General features: G+C 41.9%; 2 protein-coding genes across 16 annotated transcripts in view; one reads left to right on the top strand and one right to left on the bottom strand.

Annotated features, from left to right (window-relative positions):
* The window catches only part of TGS1 (trimethylguanosine synthase 1), a 54,218-nt gene extending 36,300 nt beyond the window's left edge, over nt 1-17,918 (bottom strand). For 2 of the 3 annotated variants that reach the window (XM_016959490.4, XM_016959492.4), the window contains exons 1-5: nt 17,636-17,918; nt 8,586-8,650; nt 5,511-5,683; nt 4,336-5,164; nt 1,125-1,242 (exon numbers count right to left, since the gene is read on the bottom strand). In XM_016959490.4, the coding sequence (XP_016814979.3) occupies nt 1,125-1,242; nt 4,336-5,164; nt 5,511-5,683; nt 8,586-8,650; nt 17,636-17,736 (1,286 nt within the window). In that variant the 5' untranslated portion in view covers nt 17,737-17,918. The remainder of the gene's footprint in view (nt 1-1,124; nt 1,243-4,335; nt 5,165-5,510; nt 5,684-8,585; nt 8,651-17,635) is intronic. The other variant, XM_016959493.4, reaches the window with a different exon arrangement.
* Nucleotides 17,919-17,941: 23 nt separating this feature from the next.
* TMEM68 (transmembrane protein 68) overlaps nt 17,942-24,267 on the top strand; it is a 79,275-nt gene continuing 72,949 nt past the window's right edge. For 5 of the 13 annotated variants that reach the window (XR_010159556.1, XR_010159557.1, XR_010159558.1 and 2 more), the window contains exon 1: nt 17,949-18,086. The gene's annotated coding sequence lies outside the window, so the exon portion shown is untranslated. Of the gene's footprint in view, nt 18,123-18,260; nt 18,403-24,267 lie in introns of those variants that run through there. The other 8 variants (XR_008536732.2, XR_008536733.2, XR_008536734.2 and 5 more) reach the window with 4 other exon arrangements.

Below are 24,267 nucleotides of genomic sequence, written 5' to 3'. Positions count from 1 at the left end.
TCTGAGAGTTATGGTTAGGCCTCTGCAGTTTCGAATTGGGCTTGTGAGACTGTGTCAGGCACATGTTCCTGTATAAGCAGCTATCTGTCTTTGTGTGATGCTTTGGCTTGGAAAAATTTCTTGTGACAGTTCCTGTTATCAGGCAAATAGTGCATGAGAGTCTTTCATGGCCTTCCCTGGCTACATTTTACCAGTGTCTGACACAAGTGATTCTGTTTTGACTCTTACAACTTTCACAGTGGTAAACAGAAATTGCACTGCTTCGAGTAGAGTTGATCTGGGCTCTGGCTTTAGAGCTGCCATTGCTGTGAAGAAAACTCTGAGCAAGGTACTTATTCCTGTTTGCCTCAGTGTTCCTATCTATACAATGAGAGCATGACCTTGAGGTCTTTTTCAGCAATACAAATCTGGGATAAAATATATCCAGACTTCTGAAAAACATTAGAACTGGTGAGAGAGAGAGAGAGAGAGAAGATATGAATTTAATTATTAGTTAAAAGTTATGATCCATTGATAGCTACTAAGTGTCAGATATATTACATGCTAGCTCCTGTCTACCCAATAATCACAAAAAAGGCATCAGTCCAATCTTATAGATGAGAAATTAAGAAATGTACTTAGGCCGGGTGTGGTGGCTCACACCTGTAATCCCAGTGCTTTGGAAGGCCAAGGCAAGTGGATCGCTTGAGGCCAGGAGTTTGAGATCAGCCTGGGCAACACAGCGAGACCCTGTCTCTATAAAAAATTTTAAAAAATTAACCAGGAGTGGTGGCACATGCCTGCAGTCCCAGCTACTCAAGGCAGAAGGATCAATTGAGCTGAGGAGTTCAAGATCATAGTGAGCTATGATCATACCACGTACTCCAGCCTGAGCAATAAAGCGAGACCGTGTCTTAAAAAAAAAAAAAAAAAAAAAGAAATGTACTTAGAGTTTGTGAGTGGTGGCAGAGTTTGGCCTTAACCACAGGTCCAGGTCCAAAGGCTCAGAATCTTACCAGTAGATCCCGCCTCTTCTTACATGATTACTGGTGTTGTGAACATAACAATCATTTAATAACCACTCGCTTATGGATACAAATGCTTACTCTAACACGCTCTGGTGAGAGGGGTCTCATGTAACTTACCTCCTCTTCAGTTTGCTTGGCTTATGCTCAGGTGGATCTTCCTCACTTTCATCTCCATCAGTACCACTGGCATGTGGTCTGTCTTTGCTTGTGTTTGCTCCTGAAGACTTCTGTGAATCTAAAGAGGCAGAAATATTGCAGTAGGTTTTCCCCCTTGGTTTGACAACTTTTCTGCTATTTGCAAAGTCAATGAAAATATTTTAGCACCTTTTCTACAATGAACTGTACATGTGCATCAAAGTGCCAGCTCACATCTACCTGTTTGTGTCTACATGCAGAGTCTGAGCATTTTAAAAATCATAACTATAAGGTTTGTTAAATTAAATTTAGCCTAAAACTGTCCATGTATACATTTTAAGCTCAGCTTAAAGGTTTCTCCACACGTAGTGAACTGTAACCTAAGTGGTGGTATAAAAAGACTGTAACCTACTCTTGTATCAAGCACAGTTTTGGCTAATCACAGGCAGCCAACCATTCAAATGGTGTTCAAGTAAGGCAAAAGCTGGGCTGTAACCAATCCAGCTGTTTGTGTACCTCACTTCCACCTTCTGTACGTTGTACATCATTTTTCTTTTTCTGTCCATAAATGTTATCCCAATCATGTGGCAGCCCTGGAGTTGCTCTGAACCTATTCTGGCTCTTGGGGCTGCCTGATTCGAGAATCGTTCTTTGCTCAGTTAAACTCTATTAAATTTAATTTGTATAAAGTTTTTTAACAGGTTTAAAAATGTTCATGATCTAACTACTTAAAAAAAACAAACAACAAACTAAAACTACTTCTTCATAGCTGCCCAAATCTACACAAATTAACCCACAAAGCTGCCTTTGTGATAGCTGTTAGCAGTCACATTCTTATGGAATTTTAATTGAAATGACTGTAAAGGGGGCATAATCACATTGATTAAGAAGAATTTCTCTTCATTTGCCTTTAATATAGTATGAAAGTAACATTAATAATGAGAGTAACAAAGACAATACTTTTAAGAAGAGTTCTTTAACTTATGGTGACAAAAACTGAGGCACAAATCTGTCTTTGTTCTCTATTTTGTCAGACTGGAAGAAAGTGGGTGGCTGAGACCAGGAGGAAAAAGATGTCTGCAGGGTAGACAGTGGGAAGCTTTGACTCTTTCAGAAAGGCACCAACCACAAAGAGTAGAAAACATACTTACATAGAAGCATAACCTATACCTTAAATTTTGAACTCAAGGGAGGATCTAAAACAAATCAAAATCTAAAACCCTCAAATTCATCCTGATGGCAGACAAACTGGAGTTATTACAGAAATGGACAATCTATAAACATAAGTAAGGGAACAAGCAACAGAAGGCAGAGACTGTGAGAGTTACATGTCTGAGGGAGGAGAACCAAAGAGGGTAAATGAGACAGTAAGTCAGAGGCCAAAACAATGCCCAATATGTATATTATAAACTTTATGGTCAAAATATGTAAAGAAAGGTATCAGGAGAGTATAGAAGAGTATCAGAATACTAATATAAAATCTTCAGATAAAAAAGGATGGCTGTGCATGGTGGCTCACGACTATGCACTTTGGGAGGCTGAGGCGGGAGGATCACTTGAGGTCAGGAGTTTGAAACCAGCCTGGCCAACACGGTGAAACCCCGTATCTACTAAAAATAAAAAAATAAAAAAATTAACTGGATGTGGTGGCACACACCTGTAGTCCCAGCTACTCAGGAGGCTGAGGCTGGAGAACTGCTTGAGCCCTGGAGGCGGACCTTGCAGTGAGCTGAGATAGTGCCACTGCACTCCAGCTTGGGTGACAGAGTGAGACTCCATCTCAATAAAAAAAAAAAAGGATGAAAATGTATCACCAAAATAGAAAGGAATGAGAATATTATACTGAGGTAGGCTCCACTTATAAGAATCTAAGAATATAGAGAAAAAAAGCAAGTTGACAGAGCTCTTTAGAAACTGTCAGCTGGATGAAGTATTTATCAGCAATCTGAGATAAGCAAAGCAAATCTGATTGTTAAGTAAAAGGTCAAAACCATTTGTTTCACAAAAGAGTAAGGCTGAGAAGAAAGTTCCTCTACACTAGATGTCTTCAGCATGTAACATCAGGATGCCAAAACTTCAGGATATGCAGATGTCACAGAAATTTCCTCCTCTCCCATTTTCCTGGTGTTGTTAATTGGCAGAAGCCTCTCCCCAGCAGGAGCACTGATAGGGTTTGGATGTTTGTCCCCTCTAAACCTCATGTTTAAATGTGATCCCTAATGTTGGAAGTGGGGTCTGGTGGGAAGTGTTTGGGTCATGGGGCAGATCCTTCATGAATGGCTTGGTGCCTCCCCATGGTAATGAGTTACTGCAATATCTGATTGCTAACAAGAGCCTGGGACCTCCCCCCTCTCTCTTGCTCTCTCTCTTGCCATGTGGCATGCCTATGCCCCTTTCACCTTCTGCCATAATTGGAAGGTTCCTGAGGCCCTCACCAGGAGTTGATGCTGAGACTATGCTTCCTGTACAGCCTGCAAAACTGTGAGCCAAAATAAACCTCTTTTCTTTAAACATTCCTCAGTCTCAGGTATTCCTTTACAGCAATGCAAAGTAAACATTCTCATCGCACCGTACTCAGGTTAACTCCTTTCAAAACACTTCTCATTGGCATTCTCTAGTCCTGAGTGGCACCAGTTTGCACAATTAGCTTTTTTTTGATCAGTTATTCAGGAATCAATCAAGTTCCTTATCCTGGATATTTTATTGATGAGAATCCTGAAATTAACCATTCCAGTTATAAATTAATATTGTGCCCCATTGAGATCTTTTTTCACAGCAAGACTTCACTTGTCCTAAGTGAATTCCACATATGACTCATAAGACATTTGCCTAATGTCAAATGTACATTCTCAATTGCTTTCTAACATGCCTCTTATAAATTCATTTGCTGTGGAAAACTAAAAGTCCCAAGCTCACTTTAAATTAATTTCTCAAGAGATTCCACATTTTCCTTCATTAGCCACCAAAGCACAAGAGAAGGAATGATACTTTTGAGAACTGTATGCAAATATTCTTATTAATAGAAAAGGATAACAACTTGTGATATGAAAATAGGATGGATTAAATCATTTCATTATTATATGAAATGTACTTGGTATTATTTAACTCTACAATAAAGGATTAGTAGTTCTTTTGCTAAATGAATTCATTTTGCTAACCATTACATGGCAGAATAAATCTTGGTTAATCTTACCCTCAGCTGGTGGGTCTGTGCTTGTATTCCCCGATGAGTTGCTTTCCTCATTGGTTCCTCCATTACGTGGTTCACTTTGGCCGGAAGCAGCGCACTCTCTTTTGCTACTAACTTCACTTAGCTGTTGATGACCATCATGACTTGTACAGGAATCTAATTGGCTCTGTTTTACTTCCTCTGAATTCAGTTTTATGTTACTAATTCCATCAAGTATTTCACTATGATCCTTATCACTTGTACCAGAGCTATCATTATCAACCATAATAGGTGAAGATGGAAAAGATACTAAGTCAACTTTCATGCATTTTTCATTATTCTTGTCGTCAGCTTCTGTTTTAGATGTGTAAGTATCTGTATCACAGCTTTGCGAGGCATCAAAAGTCCAACCCTGAGACTCCCAATACTGAAATTGTTCCAAATAATACCAATAAAGTTGACTATAATGTTGCTCCCATTCTTCCTTTGTATCAGGAAAGTTCCAAGGTTCAGAAGATAGTGCTTGATCCGGATGTTTTTCTTGCCAACTTTGCCACAATAGTCCTCCTCCATATTCATTCCAATACTTTTCCCATTTCTCTGTAATTTCTAGCTTTGGAAATAATGTGTTTTCAACTGGAGGATTTTCTGTCTCAGTATCTTTTTTGCTTTGAAGTTCATATGTTCTGGTGTTCTCATACTGTTCAATTGAAGATGGATCATCTGAAGCCAAAATGTCGTCTTCTTCATATTCTTTTCTCCAAGATTCTTGCACAATTTCATCTAAGTATTTCTTTTGATGTTTTTTCTTTTTCTTTTTTATTTTAACTTTATTTCTAGTATTCATAGATACCTATATCAGATAAATAACTTGAATATAAAATGTACTTTATGAACTATAAAAGAAAGTAGAATCCAAGTCTATTTTGACATTAAATTAAACAAAATACTCTAAAGCCCCACTATGGGCTTTTAGCTCCACAAACAAGTGATATACTATCTAAGTTTCCAAGAGGAGGAACAGTCACACTTGGGACATATTACAACTTACAGTTCTGGTTAATTTATAAATACATACATTTAAAAAGAGGTAGAGAGCGCTGATCGTGAATGCATTTAATCTGATAAAAAGTAATTCCTTGTGATATTTTATAAAGAAAACGAAGAGAGAGAAATAATAAAAGTAAATTAATATTTACCTCAAAATCCTTATGTGCAGTTATCCTACCAAATTGAAGTGGCAATCCCATACTTCTCATGAGTTCAGCCTCAGAATCAAGTTCACTTTCATCCAGGCCTATGCCTTTGCTGTCATGTGATTCTGCAGTACCACAGGAATAACCACCTTCCTCTTCTTCTGTCGCCTGGTCTCCTATAGACACCATTTATTAACTTAGTTTTAAGGAAAACTTAAGAGGCAGGTTTTCTTATTCTCATTTAAAAAAACCTGAGATCCAGAGTGACCCGCCCAAAATAAAGGTATGCAAATGTTACAATTTTTTTTATTTTTTAGAGATGGGGGTCTCACAACACTGCCCAGGTTGGAGTATAAGGGCTATCTGCAGGTGTGATCATAATGCACTAAAAAGCTCTGAACTCCTGGGCTCAGTCAGTCCTCTTGCCTCAGCCTCACAAGCAGCTAGGATTACAGTTGCATGCCACCTTGCCTGGCCTGCAAAGTTACAATTTTTAAAGGAAAAAAAGAAAACAAACAAACAAAAAAACAATTGACGGTATGCTGGGCACGGTGGCTCACACCTGTAATCCCAGCACTTTCGGAGGCTGAGGCAGGCGGATCACTTGAGGTCAGGAGTTTGAGACCAGCCTGGCCAACATGGTGAAAACCCGTCTCTACCAAAAATATAAAAATTAGCTGGGCCCAGGCTGTAATTCCAGCTACTCGGGAGGCTGAGGCAGGATAATTGTCTGAACCTGAGAGACAGACGTTGCAGTGAGCCAAGATTGTGCCACTGCACCCCAGCCTGGGTGAGAGAGCGAGACTCCGTCTCAAAAAAAAAAACAAAACAAAAATAAAAACAAAAAACACCAATTGACAGTAATATGGACTAGTAACAAAAAAAGCCAATGAAGAATCAACAGACAATTTCTTACTGGGCTCTGCCTGCCACTATTCAGCCAGCTGCCCATTTAACTTACTCTTATTGAGCATCTGCTCTATGTTGGGCACTGTGCAAAATACTGAGGATGGAAGGAAGACAGAACAGGCCATGTAACCCTGGTACGTGGAGAAAATACTTATATGTTCACATTCTTTATCTGCAAAATTACTGAACTAAGACAGTGAATTTAAAAATCATGATTTGTGAAGTTATTTTAGGAGGTATTAACAAGAACGGGTGAGGAGTATCTCTTCATGCCCCTCACAGACACTTCAATACAACTGGGATTTAGGTTCCGGGATTCTGTGGAAGAGCTGATTTAACAAAAGGATTCTGCTATTAGAAGTTTGAAATCCTGGGGTTGGGCACAGTGGCTTATGGCTCTAATCCCAGCATTGTGAGAGGCTGCTTGAGGCCAGGAGTTTGAGATAAGCCCGAGCAACACAGCAAGACCCTGTCACTACAAACAAAACCAAAAAACAAAAAACAAACTACCCTGGTGTGGTGGTGCCTGTAGTCCCTGCTACTTGGGAGGCTGAGGTGAGAGGAATGCTTAAGCGATCGCCACCCAGACAACAGAGCAAGACCCTCTCTCTCTCTCAAAAAGAGAAAGGTTTGAAATCCACTAAACTGAAAGATTTTTTTCAAGCTCTCTGAAATCTAATTCTTATAGAAAAACCATTTATTACAACAAAGTAAGTTTTACTTTACACCAATATGGTTATCTAATAGTAATTATACCATTAATTGAACATATGCCATTCAAGTGCTCTATTAACTTTAAAATGTGAGATAACAAAAAATCATTTTATGTATTAGCACACTCAATTAGCATTGGGCTGCACTCCAGCTTGATGGTCTCAGGCAACAGAACAGTAAATCTTACATAGCCAAAATGAAGACTGATGAAGAGAAATCTCATGTGTGCAAATTCTACTACAAGAGGGAGAAAGATACCTTTCTAAATAATGAAGGGGATTCCACTCACTACTCCATTCAAATATACTTACGAAAGCTCAGGAGACAGCAAAATGGAGAAAATGAGTAAGCTAAGTTTTATGTTCCTTTCATAGTATGCATATTTTCTTATGCTCGAGGAGCCTAGTGTTATAGGAACTTTATTTGTATAGCATAGCACTGAAACACAAACCAAACATTCCATCCAGTGATCAACTGAAGAAACAGTAATTTGTTCCATCGCCATGAGAGTTAAAGGATTTCCGAAGGTAACTATGACACTGTACTTGGGCTGACTTTGGCTTCTAACTCCACGCTGTAATTTTCTCTGTGTCTAGGAACACAAAAGGTCTATGTGGAAGGACAAATGCAGTAGGGAAGTTTGAGACATCAAAGTGAGGCTCAATGTACAGTATAAATTATATTTGTTACTTGGGAAAGTTAACCAAGATGACAGTCTCTTTACTTCAGGCAAAAGACTATAGATGTTCACCTGGAATTTTTATCCTGCAGCATTTTTTTATCCTGCAGCATTTACCTACATAATACACTTCTCATGAAGTGCATTATGATTAGAATTTACATATTCTAAATTGGAGATGGAGTCTCACTCTGTTGCCCAGGCTGGAGTGCAGTGGCACAATCCCAGCTCACTGCAAACTCTGCCTCCTGGGTTCAAGGGATTTTCTTGCCTCAGCCTCCTGAGTAGCTGGGATTATAGGTGCCCACCACCATACCTGGATAATTTTTGTATTTTTATTAGAGATGGGGTTTTACCATGTTGGCCAGGCTGGTCTCGTACTCCTGACCTCAAGTGATCTGCTTGCCTTGGCCTCCCAAAATGCTGGGATTATAGGCATGAGCCACCACGCCCAGCCAGAAACCACATATTCCCTACTTTTCAAAGCTTTAAATTCCAGGTTGCTCTTATCTAATGGCGGCAACTCAGGAAGGAACACTGCACAGAGCAAAAGAGGCTACATTAAGTCAGCACAGGAGCTATAGAAAAATAAAAGATCTGCTTTCATAGAGATTCCAGAACCATGTTATAAAAGAAAATAAAAATTGTCTGATTACAGAATTATTTGGCATTTATATTTTATGCTAACAAATCAATACAATAACAAATTATACATAAATTAACACATTATGGCTAATTTCAGCAAAAAAGGTTTATAGAATTTTATACTATATTACCTGAATTGTTGCCACTGTCTCTGATGTAATAGCCTTTTAATCCCAAATTGTACAATTTTCGATCCCTGCGAAGCAGATTAAGCAGTTCATATTGAAATGAATTAAGCCATCAGTTTAGAGGGAAAGAAATCTCAAGCCATCATAGATTAATTAATAAAAAGCTTATGAAACAGAAAAGCAATCTGCTAATACATTTCCCTCACTTATAATGTAGAGGTAATAATACATTTGTCATGGAGTTGTTGTAAGGACTGATAGTATATGTAAAATATTTAGCACAATGCTTAACACATGGTAGCATTTATTACTATAACTGCTAGTTACTAAAATTAAGGCTGGGCACAGTGGCTCCCACCTGTAATCCCAGCACTTTGGGAGGCTGAAGTCGGCAGATCACCTGAGGTCAGGAGTTTGAGACCAGCCTGGCCAACATGATGAAACCCCGTCTCTATCGAAAACACAGATTAGCTGGGCGTGGTGGCAGGCGCCTACAATCCCAGCTACTCGGGAGGCTGAGGCAGGAGAACTGCTTAAATCCGGGAGGCAGAGGTTGCAGTGAGCTGAGATCACACCACTGCACTCTAGCCTGGGCAACAAGAGCAAAAATCTATCTCAAAATAAATAAATAAATTAATTAATTAATTAAGTGTAAGTTCTTCTGGACATCTGATATTCCTTATGATACATAAACAATGGGGTGTTCTCTAAATTTTGTTGTAACAGTGGAGAGATTTAGCTTACATACATATAAATCAATATGCAGACACTAATCCATTTGCTAATAAGACAAACTATCCATTGTGAACAGTAGACAAGGTATTCATGGTCTGAGCAAAGGTTACCAAAATAAACCTAACAGAATACTTAAGAAAAAGTGGAAGACTCTGCTTTTAATATCTTCCTGACTATAAATTCAGCTGTAATAAACTCCACTGTAACTGCCACAAGAAGGCCAATTGCAAGTGGAAGCTAACATAACTTTTCTAATGGAGCTACAATAAATTTAACTAAATAAAATTCTAGTGTACTTGCTCTATTTCACATCCTCTTGCTTCTTTTTTGGAGATACTATATTAAATGTAAAGTAGGTGGTGACTCAGCAGGATGATGAACAGGCAAGGGGGTGACGTGCAAATGTGCTTTGGCAGCAACTGGTCCCCAGGAACATGGGCACTGGGGGTGGGAAGCAGGAGCTGCACAGGGGGCATCACTGGTCTGCCCACCAGCACCTAAAGATATGAGGCACTGAAGTGTCAGGTGGAGGTGAGGACCAGTATGGTTGGTTGCAAGTTGGTTATAATAAGCAAATATGTAAATGTGTTGAAGATAATGTTAGCCAAGATTCCCCTTGTTGAAGGTTACTTATTTACTTTATTATTTTAAAATTAATTTTAATGTTTTTAAATAAAAAAGTTTTGGTTTTTTTTTTTAATAGAAATGAAGAAGGTTATTTAAAAGCAAGGTGGGCTCAAGACATTATCTGATAGGAAGGAAGGCTAGAAAGAACCCTCAGGTGTTGGGCCAACATTAGAAGTACTGTTATAAACTCATGGCATTTAAGTTTATATACACAGCAGACATAAAAATAGTTTTTAAAAGTGTTACATATGCGTGTATATATACACAGACACATTCATGTATGCGTGTAAAACACACATATATAACACTGCTCAACTCTCTCTACTAAGAGGGCACAGGAGCAATAAGCACAATGAGCAGCCAGCTTTTGGTTTCTAAATACTATTTTCCATGAAAGGAACCAAGTTGCCCTGGAGAAATGACAATTCCAGGTTGGAGCATGAACTGTAAAAGATAAACCTGGGTCATCTTATGCCAGAAGATTAGGAAGCACTCAACACTAGAAATACCAAAAGGACACAGGAGCCACTTCAAAGAGTTCCCCACTGGCCAAATCAGAGACAATATCAGCACCAAATTAATGTTAGCAATGGAATATAACCTGTTAGTAAACTAAGAATCTAGATTCCATGTTAACATAAATGAATAAATACATGGGGAGAGAAGGGAAAGCGCTCCTTACAGAATACTAACTAATAAATGCAGTAGGAGCGAAGAAGACAAGAACTACTCCTTGGCATCCTTCACAGAGGTAGCTGATTCAGGTGGAAGTTAGCAATGAAGGCCAAGGCTTGTGGGTTTACTGGAAAACAGGATACTGATATAACACTGGAATATGCCCCCACAAAATACTGATTAATACAAAGGGAACTATTGTGACTTTACAGTAGAAAACCTGGCATTCAGCAACATCACCCATGATGGTATACTGTCTACAGAAAGTGCCTCCTGAGGCCCCACAGAGCTGGGCATAGCATCATTTCTGTGGCACTCCTGCTAAGGCATGACCCAACTATTCCTGATGAAACATCAGACAGACCCAGGTTATGCAAGGTCAGACCCCACCTCTAGAAAAAACAAAAAAAATTAGTCAGCTGTAGTAGTGCACACCTATGGTTCTAGCTACATGGGAGGCTGAGCTGGGAGAATCACCTGAGCCCAGAAGGTTGAGGCTGCAGTAAGCAATGATCATACTACTGCACTCCAGCCTCAGCAGCAGAGCGAATCTCTGACTCAAAAAAAAAGAAAAAAAAAAAAAAAAAAAAGCCATGCCAGACATGGTGGCTCATGCCTATAATCCTAGCACTTTGGGAGGCTGAGGTGGGTGGCTCACTTGAGGCTAGGAATTTGAGACCAGTCTGGCACACATGGTGAAACCCTGTCTCTACTAAAAATACAAAAATTAGCTGGGTGTGGTAGTGTGGGCCTGTAGTCCTGGCTACCTGGGAGGCTGAGGCATGAGAACTGCTTGAACCCAGGAGGTGGAGGTTGCCAGTGCACTCCAGCCTGGGAGACAGAGCAAGACTCTGTCTTAAAGAAAAAAAAAAAGGAAAAAAAAGAATACGTATGAAATTATTTGTAATGAAAAGCATACATGTTTCAGTTCAAAAAGATGAAATTCAATGGAATTGATAAGATGGTCATTAAATAGTGTTTTAAAAGTCATTCTGATTCAAATCCAATTGTGTATTATTTTCTAGAGGTGTGAGTTGAGAAATCTTCTCAACTTTTTATATTTCATAACTTATATTCTCTCTCTCTTCTCTTTTAGAAGGAGGGCTTCCTAAAAGTAGCATCAGTACCCGATCATACTGTGGGCCGTGAATTAAGCATGTAGCCTGGGCTGCCACTGACTGCAAGGTGACTCTCCTTTCCTGGCCTGCATCTCCTACACAGAGCCAGGTATTTTTTTCTAGTGAGCTTTTTGGTCCCACCACAGTGCTAGCCTGTAAGCCTTCTGGAGGATGGGCCCAGCTTAACAGGTCAGGTCCTGAGAAAGAGGCAGAAAGGCCTTTCCTCATGGGTGAGAGGTAAATCAGATGTCCAAGGTTATTACCGTATGTTCCAAGGCTGCTGATAATTTGAGGCAGAAAGATCAGCAACAAGAGAATACCAGCTGTTATATTTTTATGAAAACTGTTTCTTACTTAAAACTTTCAAGTATCTCCAAGAGCATTCATCACCGGGAATGATATATTTCTAATGCCTGGCATTTGAAGAATTTCCATTATACTTGCTAAGTAGTCTCTATAAAGCTGTCTTTGAGTTTGATTAGTGTACCTTAATCCACAGAGCATAATGACTCTGGATGAATTGATGGCCTCAAAAATAGAAGATTTGTTGTAATTTCTGGACCTGGCACACGTAAGGACTAAATAAATCTTAACTACTGACTTGAATTGTAAAGCAGGAGACCCAACCTGGATTGTAGTAATCCCACTAAGATACTGCTCTCCTTAGAGCCCTAAGCAGCCACCTGAATTCTTATCCTCATACCTCTGAATATAGCAATCATCACTATGATGCCTAAGTCATCTTTCTATTGCAGCACCTGACACTCAGGCGGCTGAAATAAATGCTGAATAAAAGATTCTTAGCAATATCTGAAGTACAAGTAGCAATTCCTCTTTTGCAAAGGGACTGTGAATCAGCTTCATTTTCAAGTAGTAAAATGGAAAGGAAGCCCTTTCTGAAAGGTTAAAAGGGGATCACAGAAATAATATGTGACTTGCCTAAGGCCACACAGCTGAGTTTTGTAAAAGCACACAGATATGCTGTCTATAAGGTCACTACTCTTAAATTCTGACTCAGGAACCTGTTGGGGGGAAAACATATCAAACAATTTCGTTGTATCATATATGAAAGACTAGAGATCACCATCAGACACTGTCACATGAGTATGATCAGAGGGAAATACAGGCTCTTCAGTTTCCAGAATAGTCCTCTATCTCCACGAATCTATATTAATGTTAAAGTGTCTGAACAGAACACCAGTTGTTCTAGTGACTTTAGACTACTTAAATACCTTAATGAGGGAGATTCAATGAAATCGTATTCTATGCCAACTGGTAGCATAGTAGAAAGGCTCTCATGTCATATAGATGTGCGGTAGAATTCCAAGGCTGCCATTTACTGGCTACGTGATTTTTTTTAGGCCACTACTGAGACTCTGAGACAGGGTCTCATTCTGTCACCCGGATTGGAGTGCAGTGGTACGATCATGGCTCACTGCAGCCTCCACCTCCTGGACTCAGCCTCCAGAATAGCTGGGACTACAGGAGTGCCCCACCATGCCTGGCTAATTTTTTGTATTTTTAGTAGAGATGGGGTTTCGCCATGTTGCCCAGACTGGTCTTGAACTTCCGGGCTCAGGCGATTTGCCTGTCTCAACCTCCTGAAGTACTTGGATTACTGATGTCAGCCACCACAACCAGCCAAGACTCAATTTTCTACTTGAATAAGTGAGGATAACAAGACATACCTCAGGGGGCTGCTAGAAGGCTTAAATTAAAAAAAAAAATTTAAATTATTCTGACATTTGTTAAAACGGTAAAGAAAGGCTTTATTTAGGATAATTGCGATAGTAATCAACATAATGGTAGCCACATGCATGTAATCCCAGCACTTTGGGAGGCCAAGGCGGGCAGATCACTTGATGTCAGGAGCTCGAGACCAGCCTCCAAGGTAAAACCTCATCTCTACTGAAAATACAGAAATTAGCCGGGTATGGTGGTGCACTCCTGTAATCCCAGCTACTTGGAAAGCTGAGGCACGAGAATTGCTTGAATCTGGGAGGCAGAGGCTGCAGTGAGCTGAGATCATGCCACTGCACTCCAGCCTGGGTGACAGAGTGAGACTCTGTCTCAAAAGAGGAAAAAAAAAAAGATAAATGGCAATGGAGAGAAATTTTGCTCAACTTCAAATATAGCAAAGACAGCTGAAGATAGCCAATGGGCAGAATTCAGGGGGCGTGGTCAGTGGATGGAAAATTACTAAGGGGAGACATCCAGCGTGGGGGGATTGTTGCTATACCAACAGTATTCTTGCTGAGGGCAGGCCAGAGTGATCAGATACGAAGGGTGGGAAGATCTTGCTACATGGACTTAGCAGGATTCTAGCTAAAAAAAAAAAACCTGTAATCCCAGCACTTTGGGAGGCTGAGGTGGGAAAACTGTTTGTACCCAGGTATTACAGACCAGTGTGGGCAACAAGGTGAGATCCCTGTCTCTACAAAAAATAAAAAAATCAGGCAGGTATGGTGGTGCATAGTTGTGGTCCCAGCTACCCAGGAGGCTAAGGTAGGAGGATTGCTTGAGCCAGGGAAGTTGAGGCTGCAGTGAGCTGTGATTGTACCATTGCACTCCAGCCTGGGTGACAAAGTGAGACCCAGTCTCAAAATAAACCTCCAAAAACCCAAAAAACAAAACAAAAAAAACACCCAAGAACCACCCCGCCACCACCAAAAAAAAAACCAACAAACAAAAAAACTAATGGACTTAGAAAGATTCTTGTTAAAACTGGACCAGACAGGTTGAAGACAAGTCCCAAATGACAAGGCCTTATCAAAAGGAGAGCTCACTCAGAGCCTGTGTAAAGTCTGGTTAAGGAGAGTCTCTGTCAGTACAAAATGTAGAACAATTAGTGGTGGCACTTAATAAGTCATCTAAGGGAGGAGACCACCCCTCATATTGTCTTATGCCCAATCTCTGCCTCCAAAGAAAGAAGTAAAAACTAAAAGGCAGAGATGAAATCCATAAGCAGACAGCCCGGCGCCACACCCTGGGCCTGGTAGTTAAAGATCCACCCCTGACCTAATCAGTTATTTGCATAAAAAAGGCACTGGGCCGGGCGCAGTGGCTCACGCCTGTAATCCCAGCACTTTGGGAGGCCAAGGTGGGTGGATCAGAGGTCAGGAGACAGAGACCATCCTGGCTAACACAGTGAAACCCCGTCTCTATTAAATACACAAAAAATTAGCTGGACATTGTGGCGGGTGCCTGTATTCCCGGCTACTTGGTGGGCTGAGGCAGGAGAATGGCGTGAACCCAGGGGGTGGAGCTTGCAGTGAGCAGAGATCTCGCCACTGCACTCTGGCCTGGGCAACAAAGCGAGACTCTGTCTCAAAAAAAAAAAAAAAAAAAAGACACAGTGAAGATCCCTGTCCAGTTCGGTTCCTTTCTAATTAGTGGTGTATGCAGCCCCCAGTCACGTACCCCCTGCTTGCTCAATCAATCACGATCCTCTCATGCAGACCCCGTTAGAGTTGTAAGCCCTTAAAAGGGACAGGAATTGCTCGCTCGGGGAGCTCGGCTCTTGAGACAGGAGTCTTGCCGATGCTCCTGGACGAATAAACCCCTTCCTTCTTTAACCTGGTGTCTGAGGGGTTTTGTCTGCGGCTCTTCCTGCTACAGTCAATCGATCCAAGGGATTTAGTCAATTCTAGTGGATACTTTTAGTCCTCATTTTGCTTGATATTTTGGCAGCTTTCCAATGTTGATTACACCTTCACTGAAACACTTGGTGACAGTGTACTTAGGCTTGTCTGTTTCCTAGTTAATCCATCTCTTCTTGTCTTTAAAAAGTGCTGGAATTCCTCAAAGATGGGTCCCCCTCCCCCACCCTTCATTCATGGGTTCAATTACTATCTAAGGCTAAATGGCTCAAGTTTTTAAAACTAGCCCAGACTTCTCCAGCGCTCCAAATCAATATATCTAACTGCTTATACCATCTACTCTTGGTTATCTCACAGATACCCCCAAATCAAAATGTATAAAATCAAACTCATAATCTCTTCTCCATTGACCCAAAATAAAATTCATGATTCTCCAGTGATCCCTACCTCAGTGAAAGGCAGCAATACAATTCAGTCCCCACCCCCAACAAGTTTTCTCCCATCTTTCTTCCTTTCTCCATTTCTGCTGCCATTTATCCTAATCCAAGTCACTATAATCTCTTGCCTAAACAATGGTCTTAAGTGGTTCTCTTCCTCCAAACAATCCTCCACACTGCGGCCTGAGTAGTATTTTAAATATGCAAATCTGATCATGTCATTCCCCAGCTTAAGGTTTTCCTATAGTCTACAAAGTCCTGCAGGTTTTGACCCTGCCTACTGTGCACACCCTATCTTCTTTCTTTCCCAGTTTTTTTTCTTTTCTTTTCTTTTTTTTTTCGGGACAGAGTCTTGCTCTGTCATCCAGGCACGACAATGGCTAACTGCAGCCTGGATCTCCTGGGCTCAAGAGAGCATCTGGCCCAAGCCTCCAGAGTAGCTGGGACTACAAGCATGTGCCACCACAGCTGGCTAATTTTTTAAAAAAATTTCAGTACAGATGAGGTGTTGTTATGTTGCCCAGGCTAGTCTCCAACTTCCGGGCTCAAGTGATCCTCACTCCTCGGCCTCCTAAAGTGCTGGGATTACAGGTGTGCACCACCGTGCCCTCCCTCCCAGCCATTTTGTTCAGTTTCCCAGGCTTTCTTTTGCTCCCTCAAGGCCTTTACTGAGTTCAGCCTGCAGAGAACGCTTTCTCCCACTGAAACTCACCCCAATTTATCCCCCTTAGACTTCTTTCCAAAAGCTACTTCCTCAAAGAAACCTCTGTGACCTTTGGAAAAAGTTATTTGTTTTCACAGCATCCTGCACTTCTCTCTCATAGCCCTTATAACTATAACCAACCAAGTAATAATGTAACCAGTTGTCTTAATATTGATCTTCTCTGCTAGGAAGTAAACTCAATACATGTAAGGACAGAATGTCTTGTACCTCAGTGCCTACCAGCATACTTGATATACAAGAGCACAAAAAACATTTTCTGAATGATTGTATGATTACATGCATGCCTGACTAAAAAGGCGACAATACTTTTTACATTAAATTTAACAAGTTTAACTTCTTTTTGCGTTTTCAAATTACTCCACAAAATTACACGAGAAAAATGAATTCCTTCAAACTTAAATCCTACTATATTAAACTATATTAAAAGTCTATCACATTAAATTCACTTCCACAAGGATTTAACTCTAACAAATAAGCATGTGAGATTAAATATACCCGTTATAGAGATGAAAAAAAGATTCAAGTGGTTTAACTTACGCATTTAATATAAAGGAAACAATTCCTAGAATTCAAGTCTCTTGGCGGTATTATTTCTGCATACTAGCTATTTTTCATGTGGGGCAATTTTTACCTGATTCAAAGATTTCCCCAAAATGAAGATATCACAAAAACTGATGTAAATATGGTTAAGTCTTTTATCTCAACTAGTTTGAAGTTTTAATTATGTGCATTTGGGCTTAAGTAGATTTTTAGGTTTAAAAAAAGACGTTAACCAAAGCAAGTCACTCAACTTTAAACTTTCACTTTATGACATCATATCTACTAGAGATTTCATTTTACATGTCGCTTTCCCCCAATTTTTAAATGTCCCCTCGATTTACAAATATGAGATGACATATAGCACCTACGACATTTTTTCATAGCAGCCTACCAAGTAGATGTAGTCCTTCACATAAAAATAATGGCAGTGGGCGACCACTCCGTCATGTCTGAGGGTTTTGTTTTTCTTAAACATCACCGTGCCCAAGGGTCAGATGTTCTGGCTGCTTTCAGGGATCAATTCCAACCACGTTTGCAATACCTACATTTCTGGGTAATGACTGTGCTAGAACATGAAGAGATTCTCTTTTCTACTTACTCCACAAATGCCCTGGAGCAAAGGCACAGTATCTTACAATCCTCCCGCTCCTCAATGAAGAGAAACATTTCCGCCACGCGGCTCCACTTCTCGCAGCACATTTTACCACTTCGGAGGCAGCTCTGACGTACGCAGCCCGGGTCGCGCCTGCCGGGCCTCCGCTCGGTTACTGGAGACTTAAAACAGGCCTCGCCCGCAAGCCCTGGATGAGGAGATAGAAACTGGCCCGGGGTCGCTCGCGCCAGGAACTAGCCAGGACGCCGCCGCCGGAAGTGGCTCCGAGGGGCCACGGGAAGGGGCGGGACCACGGGCGGTGTCATCCCCATCGCGGCCCGGGCTGCAGCCTCCGCTTGGCTTCTTTCACACGGGTTGCTTCGGAGGAATCCGCCGTGCAAATCTGTCCGCCCCCTTGGCCACTGATCCCCCGAAGAGCTTCTGTCGCCGCTCTAGGGTAAAGGAGAGCTGCCCCTGCCCCCGCCTATCCGAGGTGCGTCGGCCCCCGCGCTTCTCCAGCCCGGCATCGGGTCTGGCGGGACTGGGAGCGGCGGAGGCCGCGCGCGTCCGGTCTCCCAGGAGCCGCCTCGGAATCCCCAGTCTCTGCGCGGGCAGGCTCGGCTTCCCGCCGGCCTCAGTGTTGCGCCCCAGCGCCAGAGTGGCCGGGTGTGGAGATCCTCCCTCCTCTGGGTCAAAGAGCCTGCTCTCCCCGCCCCTCTTCTCCCCTGGCGCTCTAAACCTTCGGTTCGGCGCGTTTCATCCTAATGCATCTGGTAGGGCGAGGCGTCTCTAGCCTCTCTAGAGGCCTCTAGGCTTGCCCAGTGGCTTCGCTGGTTCCGGGACCCAGGTCGAGCCTCCGGTGTAAAAGCCGAGGGGAAGTGTGTGGTGATCCCGAGAGTGTAGGGGGAAGGCCGCGTGGGTAGAGCGTTCGTATCCAGACCGATCAGGCTTGGAATCCTGGTCCTACCTTGTGACCTGGGCAGGCAACTTCACCTTTCTGAGCCTACCTTTGATCACCTGTGAAATGGGGATGATTAATAGTAACTACTACATGAGGCTGCAGGGAGGACTAAACGAAATGATGTATATTACACCTTTCCTTTGTGCGCTTAATCGTTGGCGTCGGTTTGGACCTTGTAGGCGTCAAGTGCTGTCTCGGTCCCTGGGGTTTGCAGCCTGTAAAACAGGTCTCTGCCTTCAAGTTACTAATTATCTAATAGGAAAAAAGTTCATGTGCGCATCAATAGGATGGAGAAAATGGAAACAGCAGCATTGCTGGATCTGTAAAAAGCAGTTAGTATTTGGTGTGTGGTATTCATGGAGGCTGCACGGGCAACTTCTTCAGAGACAAGCTCAGACTTGAAAGTTGGAGCGCTTCGGACGTGGTTGGTGCTACGAAATGCCAAAATAGTGTTGGTACTTCTTCAGAACTATATAAAAACTGAGCTAAAATTCAGGCATTTTGAATGGTATTTTCAATAGTATTTTGGCCACATTTACTAGTTAGTGGAAATATTCATTTTCAAATGTTTATTCCCACCTCCTTACTGCTGCCCTACTTTGAGGTCGGAGATAGGCTGATTTCGGTGGTTCAAGAAGGTAAGAGTGCTGCACGGTTACAGATATACCAGTATAGATGTGCAGCATTATTGGGATGAGTAGCTGGATTACGATAATAAGGGTAGAACAGTAATTATGAAACAGAGTGGAAGATTTTAGCTAGAAGTTGGGCATTCTAGGATTAAAAAAAAGTCTTGAAGGGTAATTTGTATCAGAACCTTGAGTTTAAAGCTTGAAATAAAAAAAGTATTAAAGCTAAAAGGATTAGATTTACCAGCTATCTTGACAAATACTAAATTGCAGCTTTATTCATGGTTTGAAGTAGAAGTCCTATTCAGTAAAACAGTGCTGTACCTCTGTTAAACCATTATTAAATATGCAGAAAGGAAACAGGAAAACTTGTTTTTCAGTGACTATATCTTTTAATTGGCATTTTCAGAATGTTCTCAATGTGACTTATATACTAAAAGTAAAATGGAAAAGTACTGGTAATGGGTGTTCAAAATAGATATACTTTCTTTTTTTATTTATTATTTTTTTTTTGAGACAGGATCTTGCTCTGTCACCCAGGCTGTAGTGTAGTGGCGCGATCGCGGCTCACAGCAGCCTCTACCTCCCAGGCTCAAGCAATACTCCTACCTCAGCCTCCCGAGTAGCTGGGGCTACAGGCATGCCACCATGCCTGCCTAATTTTGTGTGTGTGTGTGTGTGTGTGTGTGTGTTTTGTAGAGACAAGGTTTTGCCATATTGCCCAGACTGGTCTTGAATTCTTGGGTTCAAGTGATTTGCCTGCCTCAGCCTCCCAAAGTGTTAGGATTATAGGCATGAGCCACTGAGCCCAGCCTAAAATAGATACACTTTCTTAAGGTTTTATTGGAAGCCAAAAAGTTCTCTGTTCTGATTTATTAGTTTTTGAAATACTCTGATTTTAAACATCTATAAGGTCCATATCCTCACCATCAATGTCAATGTGGTGATATTTGAGCTTGTCAACTTTTTTTTTTTTTTTGGAGATGGAGATTCATTTTTGTTGCCCAGGCTGGAGTGCAATGGTGCGATCTTGGCTCACCGCAACTTCCGCCTCCCGGGTTCAAGCGATTTTCTGCCTCAGCCTCCTGAGTAGCTGGGTTTATAGGCATGCGCCACCACATCTGGATAATTTTGTATTTTTTGTAGAAACAGGGTTTCTCCACATTGGTCAGGCTGGTCTCGAACTCCCGACCTCAGGTGATCCTCCTGCCGCTGCTTCGCAGTGCTGGGATTACAGGCATGAGCCACCGCACGTGGCCTTGTCTACTTCTTTTTACAAAAGTTACGTGATTTCCAGATAGGGAAATTAAGATACTTCATATGTGATGCATTAGACTGTGTTTATTTTAGATTTTTAGGAGCAGGGGGCTGTAGAAAATAACCTGGAATTTTGATAACTAAAATATTGTATTTCCCCCAAAACATCTTCTAGTACATAGAGTTCCCCCCCGCCCCGAGACAGGGTCTTGCTCAGTTGCCCAGGCTGGAGTATAGTGGTGTGATCATTATAGCTCACTGCAGTCTTCACTCCACGGGCTCAAGCAGTCCTCCTGCCTTGGCCTTCCAAGTAGCTGCAACTTACAGGAACATGCCACCATGCCTGGCGAACCTTTTTTTGGTAGAGACAGGGTCTCAGTATGTTGCCCCCAGGCTGGTCTCAAACTCCTGAACTCAAGCAGTCCTTCCACCTTGGCCTCGAAAACTGTTGGAATCACAGGCATGAGCCACCCTGGCCCATGTCATTTTTCTTGGATTAAAATAAAGTGATAAGAAGTCAGTTACACCCCAAGGTAAATTCAGGGGGAAGGGGAAGGGCCAGGCAGAAGTATAGGGAAGACAGAAATTGCAATCTTAATTTTTCTTTCTGTCAAGAGAGAAAAAGAGAGATATATCAAAGGAAGTGTGTTGGAAGCCAGACCAGGAGGTAAGATGACTAGATTTTAATTTTAGTTCTTGGCTTTTACTGAATTAATTTAGTAATTTTAAGCAAGCAAACTTGGCTTTCTGTGTTTACTTTTTTTGTTATCTGCACAATTAAGGGGTTGCATTGAGATTTAAAGACACTTTGTCATATTATCAAAAGTAAGTGCTACATTTTATCTACTGAAAGGCATTTTATTCAAATTCCTGTGATAGTTCTCTAGTAGCAGGTTTTAGGATACTGTTTTGATCCAGATTTCTGTTAAAGATTTAGATGAGGCCAAGCAGGATGGCTCACGCCTGCAATCCAAGCACTTTGGAAGGTGGAGGCGGGCGGATCACTTGAGGCCAGGAGTTCCAGACAAGCCTGGCCAACATGGCAAAACCCCATCTCTACTAAAAATACAAAAATTAGCTGGGTGCAGTGGTGCTTGCCTGTAGTCCCAGCTACACGGGAGGCTGAGGTATGAGAACTGCTTGAGCCTGGGAGGTGGAGGTTGCAGTGAGCTGAAATCGAGCCACTGCAGTCCAGCCTGGGTGACAGAGTGAGACTCTGTCTCAAAAAAAAAAGTTTTAGACGAACACAGTTCAGTTGTATGTTTAGCCAGCATTTGTTAGGTGCCTACTATGTGCCAGAAAGTAAGTGTTTTTCATATGTTTTCTTAGATAACTATTTTATTTACTGATATATTTAGAATAGTATCTGGCACAAACTTCTCAGGGCCATCCACTTGTACATTGTATCCTGTCCCCTTTGGCCTAGTCAAGGACAGAGCTCTAACAATTATCTCCTCTCCTACATCATCCGTTTCTCACTCCCATTGATGAATTATCGTTGACATTGAACATGGGTGTATTTTCTCCTATCTTTTTTTTTTTTTTTTTTGAGATGGGAGTCTCACTCTGTCCCTGAGGCTGGAGTGCACTGTCAGAATCTCGGCTTATATAACCTCTGCCTCCTGGGTTCAAGCAATTCTAGTGCCTCGGCCTCCCAAGTAGCTGAGACTACAGGTATGCACCATCATGCCTGGCTAATTTTTGTGTTTTTAGTAGAGACAGGGCATTACCATGTTGGCCAGGCTGGTCTCAAACTCCTGACCTGAAGTGATCCACCCGCCTTGGCCTCCCAAAGTGCTGGGATTACAGGCATGAACACTGTGCCTGGCCCTTTTTTTTTTTTTTTTTTTTTTTTAAAGACAGAGTCTCTTGCTCTTTCACTGAGGCTGGAGTGCAGTGGCTTGATCATGACTCACTGCACCTTCTACCTCCCAGGCTCAAGTGATCCTCCCCCTTCAGCCTCCCAAGTGGCTGGGATCATTGGTACATGCCACCATGCCCGGCTAATTTTTAATTTTTTTTTCTTTTTGAGCAGAGTCTCACTCTGTTGTCCAGGCTGGAGTGCAGTGGCTATGATCTCGGCTCACTGCACTCTCCACCTCCTGGGTTCAAGCCATTCTTGTGCATCAGCCTCCCGAGTAGCTGAGATTACAGGAATGCACCACCACACCTGGCTAATTTTTGCATTTTTAGTAGAGATGGGGTTTCACTGTGTTGCCCAGGCTGGTCTTGAACTCCTGGCCTCAAGTGATCTGCCCCTACTTGGCCTCCCAAAGTGCTGGGATTACAGGTGTGAGCCACCGCACCTGGCCTAAATGTTTTTTTTAGAGATGAGTTTTTACTATATTGCCTGGCTGGTCTTGAACTTCTGGTTTCAAGCGATCCTCCTGCCTCAGTCTCCCAAAGTGCTGAGATTACAGGTGTGAGTTACCATGCCTGGCCTCTGTCTTAAAGCAACAGCTGCAGCAGCAGCAGCAAGGAACAACTCACCTGTGTTCCCTTCTAGATACCCACCTGTTTCTTTCCTCCTTTGTGAGTTTTTATATTTGCTGTTTCCAATTCATTTTCTCCCATTCATTCTTGAACTTCAAGGGTAAAGGGGAGCTGCTTCTGTCCTCTCCTGTCCACAGTGTTTTGTTTCCCACTATACAAAAACAGCTCTTACCAGGGTTTGCCAGTTTCCTTTGTGTTGTAAAATCCAGTGATCAATTATCATTTTTTTTTTTTTTTTTTTTAAAGCTGTCTCCTACAGGAAGGAAGTGATCTCTTACCTTACTAGGCCTGTCAGCAGCATTTAAAACAGCAGAATATGCCTTCCTTCTTGAAGCTCTTACTTCCAGGATACTGCTTCTGCGAGGAGGAGGCTGGCTTGCCATTGTCTTCCCAATTTCTAAAATGTTGGGTGCCTCAAGACTCAGTCCTGGAAATTCTTTTTTTTTTTTTGAGACTGAGTTTCGCTGTTGTTGCCCAGGCTGGAGTGCAGTGGCATGATCTCGGCTCACTGCACCTCCGCCTCCCAGGTTCAAGCGATTCTCCTGCCTCAGCCTCCCAAGTAGTTGGGACTATAGGCGTGCGACACCACGCCCGGCTAATTTTGTATTTTTGGTAGAGACGGGGTTTCTCCATGTTGGTCAGGCTGGTCTCGAACTCCTAACCTCAGGTGATCCTCATGCCTCGGCCTCCCAAAGTGCTGGGATTACAGGTGTGAGCCACTGCGCCTGGCCAGAAATTCTTTTTTACTCTATATTCGTTCCCTGGAGGGATCTTCTCTAGTTCCATGGTTTTAAATATTGTCTATATGCTACCAATTCCTAGATTTATATCAGGGCCATCCACTTATACCCTGTATCCTCCTCCTGATCTTCCTGCTAAACTGCTGATGTCCAGCTGCCTACTTAATGTCTTCACTTGGATGTCCAATAGACATCTTAAACTTAACATGTTTAAAGTGGAATTCCTGATCTCCATCCCACCCTCAAACCTGTTCTTCCTGCAACTCTTATTTTTTCACAAGCAAGTGAATAATAATGATGATAGCAATAGTTAATGCTTATATGCGATAAGCATTAACTATGCTTAGATGCTTATAAGCAATAGTTAATGCTTATAAGTGAATAATAATGATGATAGCAATAGTTAATGCTTATATGGTAGAAAGCACTCTTCTAAGAGTTTTTTTACACGTAATCTTCACGATAGTCTTATTAGGTAGATGCTATTTTTATTTTACAGATGAAGAAACTGAGGCAGAAATATATTTAAGTACTTGCTAGGTCACATGGTAAGTGGCA

This window comes from Pan troglodytes, chromosome 7, assembly GCF_028858775.2.
Source record: "Pan troglodytes isolate AG18354 chromosome 7, NHGRI_mPanTro3-v2.0_pri, whole genome shotgun sequence".
Taxonomy (NCBI): Eukaryota; Metazoa; Chordata; class Mammalia; order Primates; family Hominidae; genus Pan; species Pan troglodytes.
The sequence above is the reverse complement of the archived record's forward strand: the minus strand, read 5'-3'. Positions and strand labels throughout refer to the sequence as shown.